This window comes from Neopelma chrysocephalum, unplaced genomic scaffold (genome assembly GCF_003984885.1).
Source record: "Neopelma chrysocephalum unplaced genomic scaffold, ASM398488v2 Primary Assembly neopelma1_65, whole genome shotgun sequence".
NCBI lineage: Eukaryota > Metazoa > Chordata > Aves > Passeriformes > Pipridae > Neopelma > Neopelma chrysocephalum.
The window spans coordinates 1420569-1436526 of NW_020897722.1; the positions used below are offsets into that span (position 1 = coordinate 1420569).

The window sequence follows — 15958 nt, forward strand, 5'->3', positions numbered from 1 at the left end:
CCTGCAAGCAGTTATTGGTGAAAAGACAATATACTTCAAGCAGGATCACGTATTACTTCTGTCTTAACATCAAACTTTATTCTCAGTTTAAATACATTCAGAAGTAAAAAGGATAAATAACTTAATAAAAACACGATGGAGCAAAAACTGCAGCATTTCATCTGCATTAACGCTCCCTCCTACAAGCTGAGCCAATTTGATGTGACTCAGCTTTACCTCCTATACAGGGATAATCTGCACCCACTTATTCCAGTTCACTTCAGAGGGGAACACTCTCCCCAGCCTGAGGGCACAGTCTATCGTGGGCTCATAGTAGATCGTTGGGGTTTCACTCAGTTTGGGATTGTTGAGTTGTTCAACCACAACGGGCTGAGAGAAGAGGGACACCGGGGATGGCTTTTTCAGGTAGAATCGTCTGATGCAACCCAGAGTTTCCAGACCCTGTGGAAAAATTCACACACTTTAGTTTGGGCAGTTGCAGTGGGAGAAAAAAAATGCTCTGAATGCTGCTCTACCTACAGTGTTCTAAGAAATGCTGGACAATTTATACCAAAAGTGGCTTCCCTTGAGCCCCTCAGGGGAAGTCATGCTTACAGGAAGGGCTGCAGTATCACTGCTGTGCTCAAGATTTTGAATTCTTATAGGAAAAAAAAATGTAAATCAAGATTTCATTTCCAAAGTAGCAGTGGTGGCAATCAAACTTCATGATGGGAAAAAATACGTAAGATAAACTCAAAATTTTCTTGCCAGGTGCTGTTTCACAGTTAAGGATGTGGGCCTTCAGGCAGGTGTGTCAGGACAGAAGGTCTCATTTACACACAGCACAGACCCATCTCAGTGTGGTTCCTACTTCACAGACTGCCCATCTAGAAGGTACATAAGGAAAAAATTAGGAACACTGGGATTATCTACAGCGATTGGGGTTGGAACCAGATGATCTTTAAGGTCCCTTCCAACCCAAACCATTCTGTGATCCTATGATTAACACTGCATTAAACAGCCACTTAGTATTTCACAGTGACAAGCCCTCACTCTTCAGTAACCACCTAAAATTTTAACTCCCTGTACACCCATTTCAGAAGCAAGCTCAAATTTTGAACTCAGTAACAGGGTAATTCCAAGGATGGGTAAATCAGGCTTCCCTCCTTCCTCTCTGTGAACACTGACTCGCTCTGGCTTTGGTGCATTTACACCACAGGGAGAAGGTGGTTTTTCATGGTTCATTCACACTCCCATTTTCCTGGGACTGCCAGCAATGGATCTGCTGGCTCCTGGTGTGGAAGCTGAGCTGGATTGAAGCTCCCAGAGTGGCTCAGGTACCTGCAGGATCTCCAGCACAGCCACGGGCTGCAGCACCCCACTGTAATGCTGCAGCAGCGTCGCCTCCGTCAGGCCCGGCTTTGTCATGATGTGATAGAGCACAGCCTCCATCATCCCCTTGCACACAGGCTTGTTCAGCCTCCCATCCACGATCCTCCACGGCCTCCCAATGAAGCAGACATCCTCACAGGCCCTGCAGAACACAGTTAAAGCTCAGCTCTGGCAGGAGTTCATCTAGTTAGATTTCCCATCAGAATTTCCGCATTACAGAGACTCTCACTCCATCCACTGCAGTGTTTGCTCACAGGTGTAAATCCTGTGGCTGCTCTGAGCAGGGCCTGGTGCTGATCCACCAGACAGCTCCAGACCTGCAGGATTTCACTTTTAGCACCATTACACGCTCAGAAGTTACCCTGAGTCTCTGACCAGGAAAGCTTTGTTTGGTATTGGCCCTAACATCCTCCAAAAGTTATCCAAGACCTTCAATCTGCAAAAGTGCTCTGATAGGAAAGAAAATCCTCATTTTCAGTAGCATTGTGGAATCAAAAGACAGACCCTGCATGCAGATTCCCATTTCTCATACTGCAGTTTCTCCAGGCCTTTTCTGGGCACCTGAAAGTTGAGGCTTTCTGGCACTGGACTTATTCATGAAGTAAAATAATTTTTTTCCTCTGATATTTGGAGCCAGTTGCTTCTGGGCTAAAAACATGTATCAGAGAAATTTTTTCACCATGCATATGAGCGTGAGTAACATGAACAAGGGAGGAAGACCTGGGGTTTCTCCATCATCAATTCTCACTGCCCACCAGAGCACAAAACTAAGGTTTCCAAATCAGCTGCTTCCAGTATTATTTTGGGAGTGCCAAGTGTTTAGTTATTCTGCAGACAGCTCTGTTACTCACCGGTCCCTGGCTGCCTGGGAGGCATCTGTCATGGAGCTGCCTGGAAAGAAAAGGACACATATTTCCTAATTAACTCCAACTCCTTATCTAGTGGAAAAAAGAGTAAAAGGTGGCCAAGCTGTAAAGTGCAACAGCTTGTTAGGAAACCACCTGAGCAAACTATGCTCAGTTGTGGGGAGCTCTGAGCTGCCCCTGACTGCCCTGACCTGCCCCCAGCACCCTCCTCCCACAGCCACATCTCTCTACTCAAGCACACCTTTTGTGGTTCCCTTCCCAAATCCCAGCAAGAAGCTTTATTCCTACAAGGCTGGTGACATGGCTGGGCCCAGGTGACCGTCTGGGCTGAGAGAGCTGAGTGTCACAGGGAGCTGTGCAGGGTCTCAGCCTGAGAGCTCCCCCGTGGGTCTGGTTAACCCAAACTCCTGGGAATCACATGGAAGCTCAGCAGGAGCCCAAGTAGCTGCAGACATGAGGATGCAAACTCAGGATTCCAGCAGGGCTCAGTTTCAAAGCAAAGGTTGTCTCTGCTACTCCCATTACATTATGTCATGGGCTTTAATTAGACAATTACTTAACAGAGGTATTCCTACCACACCCAGAGGGGAACAGCTTTGCCTCAAGCACATGTAAACCCTTCACTGGCCAGTAAGAACTCTATATTTGACAACAGAACTACTGCTTTTTCTCTCCTGTGCTACAGAGTAGTGAAGGAAGTTAAATCCAGAAGAATACTTTGGTAGTTTCATTAAAGAACTGCTGAGGTCTCTGCTGTTTAGACAGTATCTATTTCCTGCAGGAAGGCTCCAGTTAAACAATTCCAAGCTCTAAGATGTCAGGGATCAGCCTGCACTGATTCACAGCTGCCTCTGAACGTGGGTACTGGCAGAGCTTGGCAGGATCCCACACGAGCAGTCAGGCAGTGATTCAGCCTGAAATCAGAGCCCATAGAAACAAAACCAAAATAAAATCCCCCACAAACTACTTAATGTAAAGCTTGGCAAGAACTACTGGCTATTAGAAAAGAAAACTGGCAGTAAAAAGGAAATGAAAATGGAGTCCAATTGGGTTACAAACGAGGCTGTTAATCTCCCTGGCGTGTGCTGCTTCCTGGTTTAAGGATTTCAGGACTTTCAGCCATGGACATTCCAGCTATAGGCACACCAGGAGTGCTGTGCTTTCCAGGCTTAGAGATGTCTGGCCTTTGGACTGAAGCCAGACATGAGAAACTTCAGATCCAAACACATTTTTGAAGAAGAGCAAGACATGGAAACAAGTTTGTGAGGAAAATGTATTTTTTGAGTAGTTGTGAATGTTTCAGCAAAAGGAACAGGAAGGATTCTTTGAAGGAATCTCTGATGTATTTGAAACCTCCAAGACCCTCCAGAAATTAGTGTTATGCCAATTTGTCTGTGAGAAAGGACAACCTCTCCCTGGTATAGCTTCATAAAGAATCTAGGATTTGCTTATAAAATAGCACTATCCATTTGGGATCAGCTGCTGGTGAGCTAGTCTCTACACCTTGGATGCAGAGTGCTCCTACATACCTTTGGAGGCTCCTGGGTTCTCCTGCAAGAAGGAAAGGTCATCATCCTGCTCACTGGTTGATTGTTCAGGCTTGGGGATCTCTTTGTTGTGCTCAGTGCTGAGCTCATCGTTCTCCACTTCAAATTCTTTGTCCTCAGAACAAGGCTGATCTTGTTCCTTGTGAGTGTCCACGTCCACAGCCTCTGGAGCAGGCTCTGGGAGTTCAGCTGGGTGTTCTGCCTGCACTCCCAGGGAACCTGCTTCTCCACCCCCAGTTACAGCTTCCTTTGCTGTGACAGGATCAGTGGCACCTGCATCAAAGTCACTCCCCTTTGCACTCCCCAGGCCACCCTGTGACCCCTGGCAGAGCTGAGTGTCCTCCTCAAGGACATCATCTTCAGTCTTACATCTCTTCCTTGGGGGTTCTTCATCACTGACAGGCTGTGTGTCTTTTCCCAGCTGCTCCTCCTCTCCCAGGCACTTCTCTCCCTGCCCTGGCTCTGCTGGGCACTCCTGGGGCACATCTGGGAGGGCACTGTCTGCCCCTTGCTGATCAGCATCTTCTGGTCTGTCCTTCAGACACACTGAATGCAGCAGCCATGGCTTGGCAAACACCATTGCAACCAGTCTTACAGTGTGGCCTCCTACTTCTAAAACCTGCTGCATTTCAATAAGGTCCTGTAAAACAAACAAACAAACAAACAAACAAAACCCACAACAAATTATCTCAGAAGCTTTCACAGGAAAATGTTGGTTGAACCAATTATGGAATCGCCATCTTTGGCAGCAAGGAAGGAGCAAAAAGCTGAGAAGATGTTTTACCCCTTAAACTTTCCTGAAATTACAGCACAAGACATTTTTCTTCAGTTTGAATTAAGTTAAAAATATAACTGGGAAAGAGTATTTTGCTTCCAAAGGTGGATGCTGGCACTTTAGGTTTCTGAATCAGCTCATTCCTACCTTTGATTAAGTGCTGCTTTAATTTTTGGCCTTCCTGACTTTGAGGCAAGATTGCTATCAGGTATGGGATGTGATCTCCTGCCCAACATAAACAGCTTTGTTCAATTTACAGCTGCTTCCGACAGCCTGGAAGCTTGTCCTGTGCAAGGGGAATACTAAACACGCAGACACTAATGTATGGAAAGCAGCTGACTGTAAAACCACCTGAATGTACTGCTCCAAGCTCCTGGTTCTTGTAGCTTCCACCTCTTCATAGCTGCAGAAACGTTTGCTCAGCTCAGCTTTGCAAATTCCGAAGTGGGAAGTTGCCTCTATGGCCCCCTGGATCTCCAGGACAGCCTCTGCATCTCCGGGGCTGTAACCACAACGTTCTGTGCACTCCTGGAGGAACTTATCAACCTTATAATCTTCTTCTTGGATCTTTATCAGCCTGGTGAAAGTTTCAGGGAGGCAGGAGATGCCCACAGCCATGTTATCCAGCAGAGAAGGAACTGCAGGGCAAATAAAACACAGGAGTATAAGCTGTGAAACTGTTGTTACTGTGCAATACACTGCAGAAAGACAAAGGGATTAGAGGTGCTCTGGATACTCCAATTAAAAACAGAGCTCTGTTTTACATCTTCATTGCTCCACAGTTTCCTTTTTTCTTTCTGCCTTACATATCTGTGTCTGAAAAGACCTGTGGAAGAAGATCAAGCTGGTTCACAAGGGTTTATCCTCCTATCAAAGTGAAGGATGGCTGGAAGGCAGTGCAGACTTACTGGTATTCTCTCTTACACTGGGTCAGCTCAGCTCTAAGTTAATGAGGGAATCATCTCCTTTTTTCTTGAAGAAGGTCAAGTGCAAAATTCTAGGGGAATGGAAATGCTATTAATAAAAATATCTGTGGCAGATCTGTTGGCCAGATGTGGTTTAACTAGCACTTGACAATGCCTTGGCACAATTAGTCCCACAGAACATCTCCCTGTTTGGTGACAGGTCCATCAGTGCCCAGAACTGCCCCCCCTGTCCAGAGTACTCAGAAGCTGAACCCACATAACCCCTTCTCCCCATCCCTGATGATGAGGGGGCAGCTCTGGCACTGCTCCTCCTGCTCCCCTGCCTTTGATCCGCAGGCTGCTCCACACTGTGCCTCGTGGGACACTCCTGGCAGCTGCACTTCCCTGACAGCCAAGGAGCAATGAGATCAGCTGTAATGAGCAGGCAGCTCAGCAGACCTGGAGGGCATGAGTGGCAGCTGAGAGATGAGGAAGGATTTCTATTTTACTTCTGCCACAACAGCAATAGCAACAGGACAGGGACAGCACCAGACCCTTCAGCTGAAAAGCTGAAGGCTCTGGATACATTTGCATTACAGCTGAAAGCAAGATGCTCTTTAAGAAGGGGCAATGCTGATGAACTGCAAACATTCAAGCTCTAAATATTATAAAAATGTTTAAATTACTGAGGTAAGAGGCTGGATATTGGACACCACTATTTCAGGTGCTTACATGAGACAAGTAAATGAGAATTTCCTTTCAAGGAGCTCTGAAAGGTTTTGTATCTGCAGAAGAGAAAGCCTGGATGTGACATAATATGGTATTTCAAGTTGCAGAAGGGACTGAAAAACCTCCTGGAGAAGGGGTAACAGAGCAGAGGACAGACTTCCTCTTTGCATTAACAGTTTAACACAACATGAAATACAGGCAAGGGCTTGTTACCAACAAGAGGTGCCTTTAAGCTGCCCATCTGTTTAAATCAGGAGAGAAAGCATTACAGACTGCATGTGTGATGAAAACAGAATGTTCCTATGAAGGGGCTTTGTTTCAATCAGTTCCTCAGCAGGTGAGGAACCTCCAACCCACTGCTGTGTGAGATGGGACAAACAGGAACTAACCTGGAGAGCTGAGTCTCCCTGGGACAGGGGAACACCTCAGCCTGATCTTCACCTGGCAGGAATTGACCACGATGTTGTCACTGGGGCTCAGGTTCCTCATGCTCACAATGCCAGGGGCGTAGTAGCCTCTCATTAGCAGGTAATTGGTGTGAGAAGCTTGACGAGCTTTCACTTCTATCCTCCGCTTGCCTCCAGCGCCGTCATCCAGGTCATCATCGTCCTCATCATCCTCCTCCAGCCCTTCTTTGCCCAAACTACAGCAAACACAGGGGGTTTTATTTGTTTGTTGTTTTTTTTTCCATAACAGTGACTCACTGCACTGAGCAGAGCAAGAACACAGTGATTCTGCACTCCAGTCTTTAGTCAGGGACAGCATGTCCACAGCAGGCTGATTTAAAGCACTGAGAACGAGCAACTACAGAAAAGAAAATACACTAGAAGTTCCTGGAAGAGGAAACTCTTCCATATTTTGCAATTATATTGAAATGAACCCAAAATATCTCAGCCTAAAGTGCTGAACCTCTTGATTAAAACAAAGGTAATGTCAGAGTTACAGCAGGTTGGTCAGAGCCTTCAGCTTTAACCATTGTGGCTCTTGTCTTGTCCTGGAAAGAAACAGTGTTGGTTTGACTAAGTTATTTCTGGGAAATTTATCCTGGCTGCAACCACTACTCTTTTTTCACTTGGAGGCTGTCTGCAGTTTGGTTCAGCAGAACCTCTTTGGTTCAGCAGAACCTCTTTGGTTCAGCAGACACTTCATCATGAGGGAGCATCTGTTGGACACTGAGACCGTGAGGATGCTGCAGTGTCAGGCAGACAGTGTTTATTTTTAAGGAGGAAAAGGAGGAGAAAGAATTACAGACCAAAGACTTCAGCTACTTAAAAAAAAAATAAAAAAACCTCCACCAAAAACCAAACTGCAGACAGCCTCAGAGTAAAAAAAGTAGCAGCCAGGATAAATTTCCCAGAAATAAACTGTGTCAAACCAACATTACTTCTTTCCAGGACAAGACAAGAGCCACAATGCTTAAAGTTGAAGGCTCTGAACAATCTGATGTAACTCTGAAGTTGCCTCTGTTCTAAGCAGGAGACAACCAAAGGTTCCTTACAACCTTTTCTGAGTCAGACCTTCTTTTAAAACATATTTTAAACCAGCAGGGAACACATAATTTAGGAAAAATAGCGAGTAAAGAGGTCAGTCCAGGGCTTAGTGTATTTTTGCAAATGACCTGGGTGGTCAAAGAGCTTATTCAGTTTGCACAGGATCACCCAGACACTGCAAGTCTATGAGAAGATGGGATTTGCATTCAGAACGTCTCCAGCAAACTGGAGAAACAGCCTGGAAAAGAGCAGGGAGCAATTTCCTATGACAAATGGCTGTTATTTATATAATAGTACTGTGCATTTGTGCCTCCACACTAAGAGGAAACAATTAACCAGGTAAAAGAAAAGAAGCTTGGTAGAGTGACTCACAAGAATCATAAGCTCCCCACTGCACTGGGGAGGTTTGGCTGGGTTTTTTTTTGGCAAGCCCATGGCCATTCAGCATCCTGGGATGCATTAGCAGGAGTTTTACCTATCTGACATGATGGAATTGGCACAGACCTGCCAGCAAGAGCCTGGCATTTCTTTTCTGACATCACAGTTCAGTGCAGAAGAAAATAAATGAGAAAGACAGAGATCTGGAAAACTTAATAAAAACTTAATAATGTACCAAAAACACAAGTAAAGGAACTGAGGCTGCTTATTTTAAAGAACAGAATGTTATGGGAAAAAGACTGCAATAACAATCTTCAAATGGGCATTAAGCTGCTCTAAAGAGAACAAAGTATTTTCCATGTATATATACAACAGGAAGCAGCAGGTTAAAGCAAGAGATTTAGTTGCTCTCTTAAGAAAACACATAATGACTGAAAGGATGAAACACATATTGACTGTGAGGGTAAGGGCTCACAGGATCAGGCTGCCTGGGGAGAGTTTCAGTCTCAGTGGTGTGCCATTACTGCAGGCTTACAGAAAAATTAAATCAAAGAGGAGACAGTACACAGAAGCAATATTGTGGTGAGAGGTTTCACTGGTAAAGCTGAAACCTTGTTATAATCCTTCTCAGCCTTTGAAATGACAAGGGATGATGTTGAAAATGCTCGTGTAGCACCCAGTGCTCCCCTTTCCACATCAGCTCTGATGGCACTGAAGTGCTGAGCAATTTAAATGTCACATGTGAAGACAAATGCAGTCCAGGGCTATAATGATAGGCACTAAGTGAAGTGCCATTAAATCTTCAGAATGCTCCCTCAGAAATAACAATTGAAACAGTATCACAGTAAAACATGCCCCAGTGCAGTGCAGGAAATGCTAATGCCTATCCAATTGCATTCAAGTTATCCCCAAACCGTGTTTACTAACAGAAATAACAGCATTTACCTTTTTATCACTTCATTTTCCACCATGGTGCTGTCCACCACAATGATCTGCTCTGGGACTTTCACATTCACAGCCACAAGTCCCAGGGAGAACAGGGAGAGCATTGCCACACACTGGCCGCCGGGTCCATCCATGGGAAATGCCACCATGCCCTCTGATGGTGTGTTTTCCTCATCTTTAAATGAGAAGTTATCTGGCTGGTCTGATTTTTCAGCGTCCTTGAGCTTCTCGAGGAACTGGAAGGACTCTGTGCAAATGCTGCTGGGGAAGCGCCACGTGAAAACCCTGGACAAAAACACAAAGAAGCACAAATCTTCCACAAGCTGTTCTTACTGAGCATGAATTTAGCATGAATTTTAGACCCATGGTAGCACAGAGCAGCCACACAGCTGAAATTCCACGTTAGAGCTGGTGGCCAAGTACCTTCTACACCTGCTTTCACAGTCCTTTGGCTAGTTCCAGAACAGTAGGTATTTATGCACCATGTAAAAGTCAGGTACCAAATCTTCGTTTGCGAAGCCTAGCCACAATGATGATGATGAAAAGTCAGGTAACAGAAAGCAAAGATGTCACCTTCTGCTTCACAAGAGTGCTAAAGAAATCCTTCCACCACACCTAGAACTGTGCTGCTGCATCTCATTTCCTCTCCATGTGTCTTTGTAAAGTCCTGCCTGGCACACTGGGCTCTCTTCCCTCACACCCAACAAGGACCAACAACATCCACGGCGTTACCCTCCCCTTCCAGCCTCTTTGCCCTGGACACGTGATGTGTACTCTGTTCTCCAGGCCCAGCAGAGACCATACCCAGCCTGGCAGACCCTTTCCCTGCTCAAAGCCCAGCAGTGCCCTCTGTGACACCCACCTGTAGTAGGTCTGGGACAGCTGGTAGGACATGGGTGCGAAGGGCAGGGCCCGGTTCTTCTTGGGCCCCAGCGTGTGATTCACCCGCCGGCGATTCACCAAACTCCTCTTCTGGCACTCCAGGAAAGCCTTCACCAGGATGTCATCCTGGTACTCCTGGTACAGTCGGAATGTCTGCAAAAAACCCCCCCCTTCAGTGTAAGAGGCAGTTTCAGCTCTGTTACACTCAACCTACTTGAGGTTCACATTAACTAAATGGATATGAAGCCTACGAGCCAGGATGTAAATGATACATATAAATTCACTTAACTGCTGTTCTGTTCCTTTTATGGGCTTCCAGACTTTCCACAGTAAATGCCAATTAAATTAACTAAATACTATAGAACACTTGATATTCAAAATGGGATCAGGCTCCTGCTAGAATTATAGATGTGAAAAATGCTCCCTCTGCAACACATTTTGGTATATTCCTCCCTTCATTTCACCAGGAACACAGGCTGCTGTGAGCTTGGCTTTCTAGGCTCCTCTCTTGTCTGCTGATGAGATGTTAAACTCCCTTTGAACTGCTGACCTTATTTAAGATCTGACTGATAGATGATGCATTTTTATGGTCCCCAACCCTGAAGGAAAGGCTCCCCAACACCAGTGTTAGCTGGGTATTAGGACTGTCTCTGTGATATCTCCTCCAGATCATTCCAATTGCTCAAGTGGGCACTAAATCATGATACAGTTTGACCCAATGGAAGGGATGTGGAGTTTATTTCACATGGTTTTTGGGAATTGCTTCAACCTCACATCTTTAATCTCATCCTCAGAAAGAAAACAACATATTGAAAATCTGTCCAGAATATATAATTTCCTAAAAGCAGACAAGAAGACTCCTCACAGAACAGACATAAATCTCAGTTTTTGGGTTTCTTTTCTCTCATTTGAAAAAGGAATTTATCAAGGGAGGGAGGAGAAACTTCAGGGTTGTATGAGCACATGTAGATGTGGCACCTGGGGACACAGTTTAGTGGTGGCCTTGGCAGTGCTGGGCTAATGGCTGGACTCGATGATCTTTTCCAACCTAAACAATTCTGACTCTATGACCAGTAAAGTTTGGTCCAGACACTGTACCTGAAATGACTGACAAGATTCCATCTGTCTGTCTGAAAGTGCCAACGTGCTCTGAATCAGATTCTGTAGCACTAGAAAATGAATATCATAAATGCTGAAAGAAAAAAAAATAGAAGAGAAAAAAGTTTATTCATGGTGATTTTTGAGGATGAGTACCAATAAACTAACAAAAATACACAAACTCAATCACTTGCTTCTGAAATAGATGCATAAAGGCATCAGATCCTAGAGCTGAGGATTACTCATGTGATCTGTTACATTTTCCCTGACCTTCCTCCCTGAATTTTGGATCAGTCCAAATAATCTGACAAAAAGCAAAGTTCTCCTTATTAACATCTCCTTCTCTTAAAATACAGCACCCACATACAGTTGTCCTAATGATAACAGACCACCATTTTGAGGTCATCACTGCTGCCATTTTGTCCACCAAATCTATGCCCCCACAGCCTTGTGAAGTATTGTTTTATTAATAAATTTATACACTACAACAGATGAAAGACTAATTAATTAGGAGACTATTTATATGACTTTCACAGATGAGAGACATGGCCTTGGAGTCCTAATGGGAAAAATGGTGCTGCTGCTACTCACCTGCTCAGATTATCCTCTTTTGTGCCTTGGCTTGTGTCTTCTCCAATTGCCAACACCCGAAATCTGGATGAGGGAAGGGAAAGGAAAACACTGAAACAAGAGCAACATTCTGTGATTGTGCATCAGCCCCGAAGCCCAGAGGCTGATGAGCACAACTGCTAACGAGGCAAGTGCTGAACCAGCACAGGGACTGTGCTCCAGCAGCCTCAGCACAAGGGTCACACATTAAAAGAAGTGTCCAGATCGATCTCCACTAAAATATCTGTTGACAAGAAGATAAAACTCATGGACAGGAGACAGTCTGGCACTGTAAGGATTTTATTGAGGTTTTGGACTTCTGGTTACAGTCAGCAGCACTTCTGCTGTAATGTACAGCTCTTCCCAAAAATAAGAAAATTTACAAGGGTGCTAAACTTGGTATCATTAAATGGTCTGAGACACAAATTTTCCACACTGCTCTTCAAGTGTTATTTATCACGAAAAAGTTTAACAATCTGGAGCTGCAGGATGCTGTACAAGCATGAGTGCCCTTCTTTATCAACAGTTTTAGCAGTGCTGAGGTGATTCAGCTGAGCAACCAGCTACAAATTGTGATATAAAATGGGGCCAGTTAATCTGGAAAATGCTTAAGGGGAAGTCTTGTATTGCATTGAAAAGTTACACCTGAGTAGCACCATCTCTAACAGAAATGTTGAGGATTTGACAATTTAGGAAAACCTGATACTGTGAATTTCTGGTTTAAAGGTCTTCTTTAGCAAAATGGGAATGGCTTAAAATCAGCAAACTTGTGCAAATAACTCAAAATCAGTTATATGTATTCAGAAAGTGTGGATTTGAAAGAAGCACTGCTTGTTGTATTTACTAAAACTCCTTTTGATGCTAAGAGCACAAGCACCAGAGGGTGTAAATCCTGCCCAGTGGAGAAGGGGCTGCTCTGACTTGCTGTCCCCTCTCACTGCCTCAGCCCATGTGCAGAGTCAAAAGCACCCTAACTAAAATACCTGGAAAACAGTTCCTGCAAAGTGTCAGGAATCTCAAGTTTGGGATTCCCCAGGGTCGAACTGAATTTCTCTTTCAGCCTTTCCACGAACTCCTTAAACTCCTTTGCACAAACCTTAGAAAAGAAGAGACAGAAATGTTATCAACCTCAGTTTATTAGAATGGGAAAAGACCTTCTACTTCTAAAGTGTTGATGGAAAATTCTTGTAGAAATAGCTGGGTTTGAATTATCAAGGCAGAGACAGTACAACAGCCAAGAGGCTGCATCAGAAAGCTCCACGGAGTTGGTGTTTGCTGATTTACTGAACAGTTGCAGGTTCCATCTGTAATGATGCTCACAGCTACAAGCCAACCACCATGAACATATGTTCTAAACCAATTTACTGAATTTACAGCAGAGAATCTCTTGCTAGAGCTTTGTTTAAGCTTCTGTTCAAGTCTTTTTTTCCCTTCATACCCTTCAGGCTTTCCCATGTTCTCCATTAAGTCTGTTTGCACAAGCTTGGCTTGGAGAACACCTGTTACATGGGAGGAATGTTCTCTGGAAACAAGTTTTTATTTGCTTCCAAAGACAGACTTTGGGCATGGGGACACACATTTCTTTCAGTGATGTCTCATCAGTCAACAGCTTCTCTTCCTTTAAACAAGCATGAGTTTACCAACAGAACTAATGGGCTTTTGTGACAATGGTATGAACTATGTCATTCCTGGATAAAAACAAATCTTGCTGTGACACTGTCCCAGTTCTAAAAAAAATCTGAAATTCCAAATGGAATTGTTTGCACTGAAAGTGTAAACAACTTCTCAATTTGAAACTGTGGTTCGTTTAAGCCATAAAAAGCTCAAAAATGAAATCAAATCTTCTGGCTGATCAAATCAAGTCTTATAAGATTTGCTTGCATTTCTGCACTCATCCACAGAAGGCTGTATTTCAACATGCAACTGGGGTAACAAATAAGAAATTACAGAGCAAAAAGGCTTTCTTGCTCAGATAACAATAAGGCAGAGAGGATAAAAAATAATCAGCAGGTAGATGTGTTTAGTCATGGATGTTCATAAACAAACATATTGAAAATACAATTTTTTTGTTTTACAGGAGGCTGTTTATGTGCCTTTAGAAAGCTGCCTGTGTTCACTTTGCTCCCAATCCAGCAATGATGCCACATTTTTGCAATGATGCTATTTTTAAAATGGCTAAGGATTCAAGGGAGAGATAGAGAGGAAATCACAGTAATTCAAGCAGTGCAAGCACTCAGTAATCCAAACAGAATAAAGTACTCCATGACCTTTTGGAATACTTCCCTCCTACCTGTGGATCTTCATAATTATTTTCTCTGTTCATGAAATCATCGATGAGGGCTTTATCCTGGTAAACCTCAGCAAGGCAAACTCTGCAACAGATACAATTGAAGGTGTTGTCCAGAGTTGAAGTTTTCCCAGTTCAATACAGATTTGACAGTTGAAATTTATAGGTCATATGAAACAACAGAAAAACAGAGAAGGACCATGTCCCTTCACTTAATTTCAGGAGAATTTAGCCAATACCTAGGACACAGAAAACTTCTTACTTGTAATTAAGGTAAGTCTGTGGATTCCTGACAATATAACGAGATCTTCGCCCAACGGAATGAGAGGTTTTATCCAGGGACTCCTCAAAGCTGGAATGCATGACATCCCGAACCACCTGCCAGGGCACAAATGGCCCTTTGACCTGTGGGAACAACAAATGTTCGGGGTTCAACTCCAGCTCTGAAGTGCACAGAGGATGGTGAGAAGCAGGATGGACCCCTTGGAGTGTGTGAAGCTCTGGGTGAGGGGTGATATGGTTTGGAGCTGGCTCCCTGCCAAGTCTCCAAACCTTACTACAAGAAGTTCCCCCCCCACCCCAAACCAAGGGAGAGGAGGGAAAAAAAAAAGAGAACCGAAACGAGAGAGAGCGAGCTAAAGCAATATATAAATATATTTACACTTATATTACAGTTATATACAATTGAAATATATATACAATTTCACAGGGAAAAGTGAAAGGGAAAGGGGAAGGGAAGAACAAAAACCAAAATAAAATATATATATATATATATATATATCCCCATCAATAACCCAAGGTCTATCAACTAAAAGAATTAGCAGAGAATATCTTACTACTCTCCTTGGGACAAGGGAGAGTCACGCTGGAGCGACTGAGGGCAGCCTCCGCCTCCCAAGGTCGACAAGGCCTTACCAGGCCTCACTCCCCAACCCGACAGACTCAACACAGGGAAACCTCCACCTCCAAAGCCGCCAGAAGGAAAGAGAGCCAAGGCCTTTCCTCCCTTCTTCTTATACCCCAGCTTACATAAAAATCGTGGGGAATACCGGGTAAATCTGGGCACTTCCTTGGTTACAAACTGGTCACCAAGGAAGGCCCAGACCAAACTACCACAGGGGTCTGTGCCACACCTTGGTGTTGAGCACGTGGCTGGCGATCCTGCACAGCATGAGCAGACTGTCCTCCTGCACGGTCCAGGTGACGCGGAGCCGGGTCATCCTCAGCAGGGCACTCTGGTCAGCCTCGTCGTGGTAACGCAGCCTTTTGCTTTTTTCTGCAGAATCCTCTTCTAAAGAAACCCAGAAAAAAAAAAGAATTAAAGGCAATCATCTCGGCACTACGTATTTAGATTAATTCAAACTGCCATCACGGCGCCAGCACGAGTTTGAAGGAACGAGAGACAAGAGCAGGAAAGGAAGGAGCGGTTCAGAAGGCAAAGTGCATTAATGCCTCTCCCAGGAGTGAGAAAACAAGCACTTTAATTGGCAAACTGACAACCCAGAGCATCACTCCATGAAGAATCTTTAAGCCAGCTATCAACAGTGGATGATGAATTGCAAGGAGCTGGTCTGGCACAGACACCAGTAGGATTTCCCCAGTCAGTACAGCACAGCAGTGCAGCCATGGCCCACACACAGGTCATGGGTACAACATGCTGCTGTTTTACCCCAGAGCTCCTACACAGCCCCAGGGCACCTGAGCCTCCTCCCTGACAGAGGGAACCTGAAGACATGGCCAGTAAAGCTCCCATGTCCCACCTGGAGCTCAGACCACGTCCCAGTCACATCAGCTTTTGCAAAGCAGCCTCCAGCACAGTAAAGAATGCTGCTTTTCCCTGTTTCTTACCTTTCTTTCTCTTCTTTGTCTTCTTTATAACCTCCTTCCTAAGCCTCTTCCTCTTCTGGCTTTTTCCGCCTCTCACTCGTTTCGTTCGATCCTGGGTTGGTTCTTTACTTATTTCAAAACATTCCTCCTTCTGGACAAGTAACTCTGATCCTACCTTTGCTTCTCCCAAAATATTAATTTTGTTACCTAAAATGACACATATTGACAGCAGTGGAGCTTTAGAGCAAT

At 44.5% G+C, this 15958-nt stretch overlaps 1 protein-coding gene across 3 annotated transcripts in view; it reads right to left on the reverse strand.

Moving 5' to 3' along the window:
* Window positions 1-56: 56 nt before the first annotated feature.
* The window catches only part of GTF3C1 (general transcription factor IIIC subunit 1), a 40470-nt gene continuing 24568 nt past the window's right edge, over window positions 57-15958 (reverse strand). For all 3 annotated transcript variants that reach the window (XM_027683497.1, XM_027683495.1, XM_027683496.1), the window contains 15 exons: window positions 15731-15916; window positions 15016-15173; window positions 14145-14287; window positions 13886-13967; window positions 12579-12691; window positions 11578-11640; window positions 10987-11080; window positions 9869-10041; window positions 9007-9291; window positions 6583-6836; window positions 4911-5197; window positions 3767-4424; window positions 2223-2262; window positions 1321-1513; window positions 57-441 (listed from right to left, as the gene is read on the reverse strand). In XM_027683497.1, the coding sequence (XP_027539298.1) occupies window positions 220-441; window positions 1321-1513; window positions 2223-2262; window positions 3767-4424; window positions 4911-5197; window positions 6583-6836; window positions 9007-9291; window positions 9869-10041; window positions 10987-11080; window positions 11578-11640; window positions 12579-12691; window positions 13886-13967; window positions 14145-14287; window positions 15016-15173; window positions 15731-15916 (2951 nt within the window). In that variant the 3' untranslated portion in view covers window positions 57-219. The remainder of the gene's footprint in view (window positions 442-1320; window positions 1514-2222; window positions 2263-3766; window positions 4425-4910; window positions 5198-6582; window positions 6837-9006; window positions 9292-9868; window positions 10042-10986; window positions 11081-11577; window positions 11641-12578; window positions 12692-13885; window positions 13968-14144; window positions 14288-15015; window positions 15174-15730; window positions 15917-15958) is intronic.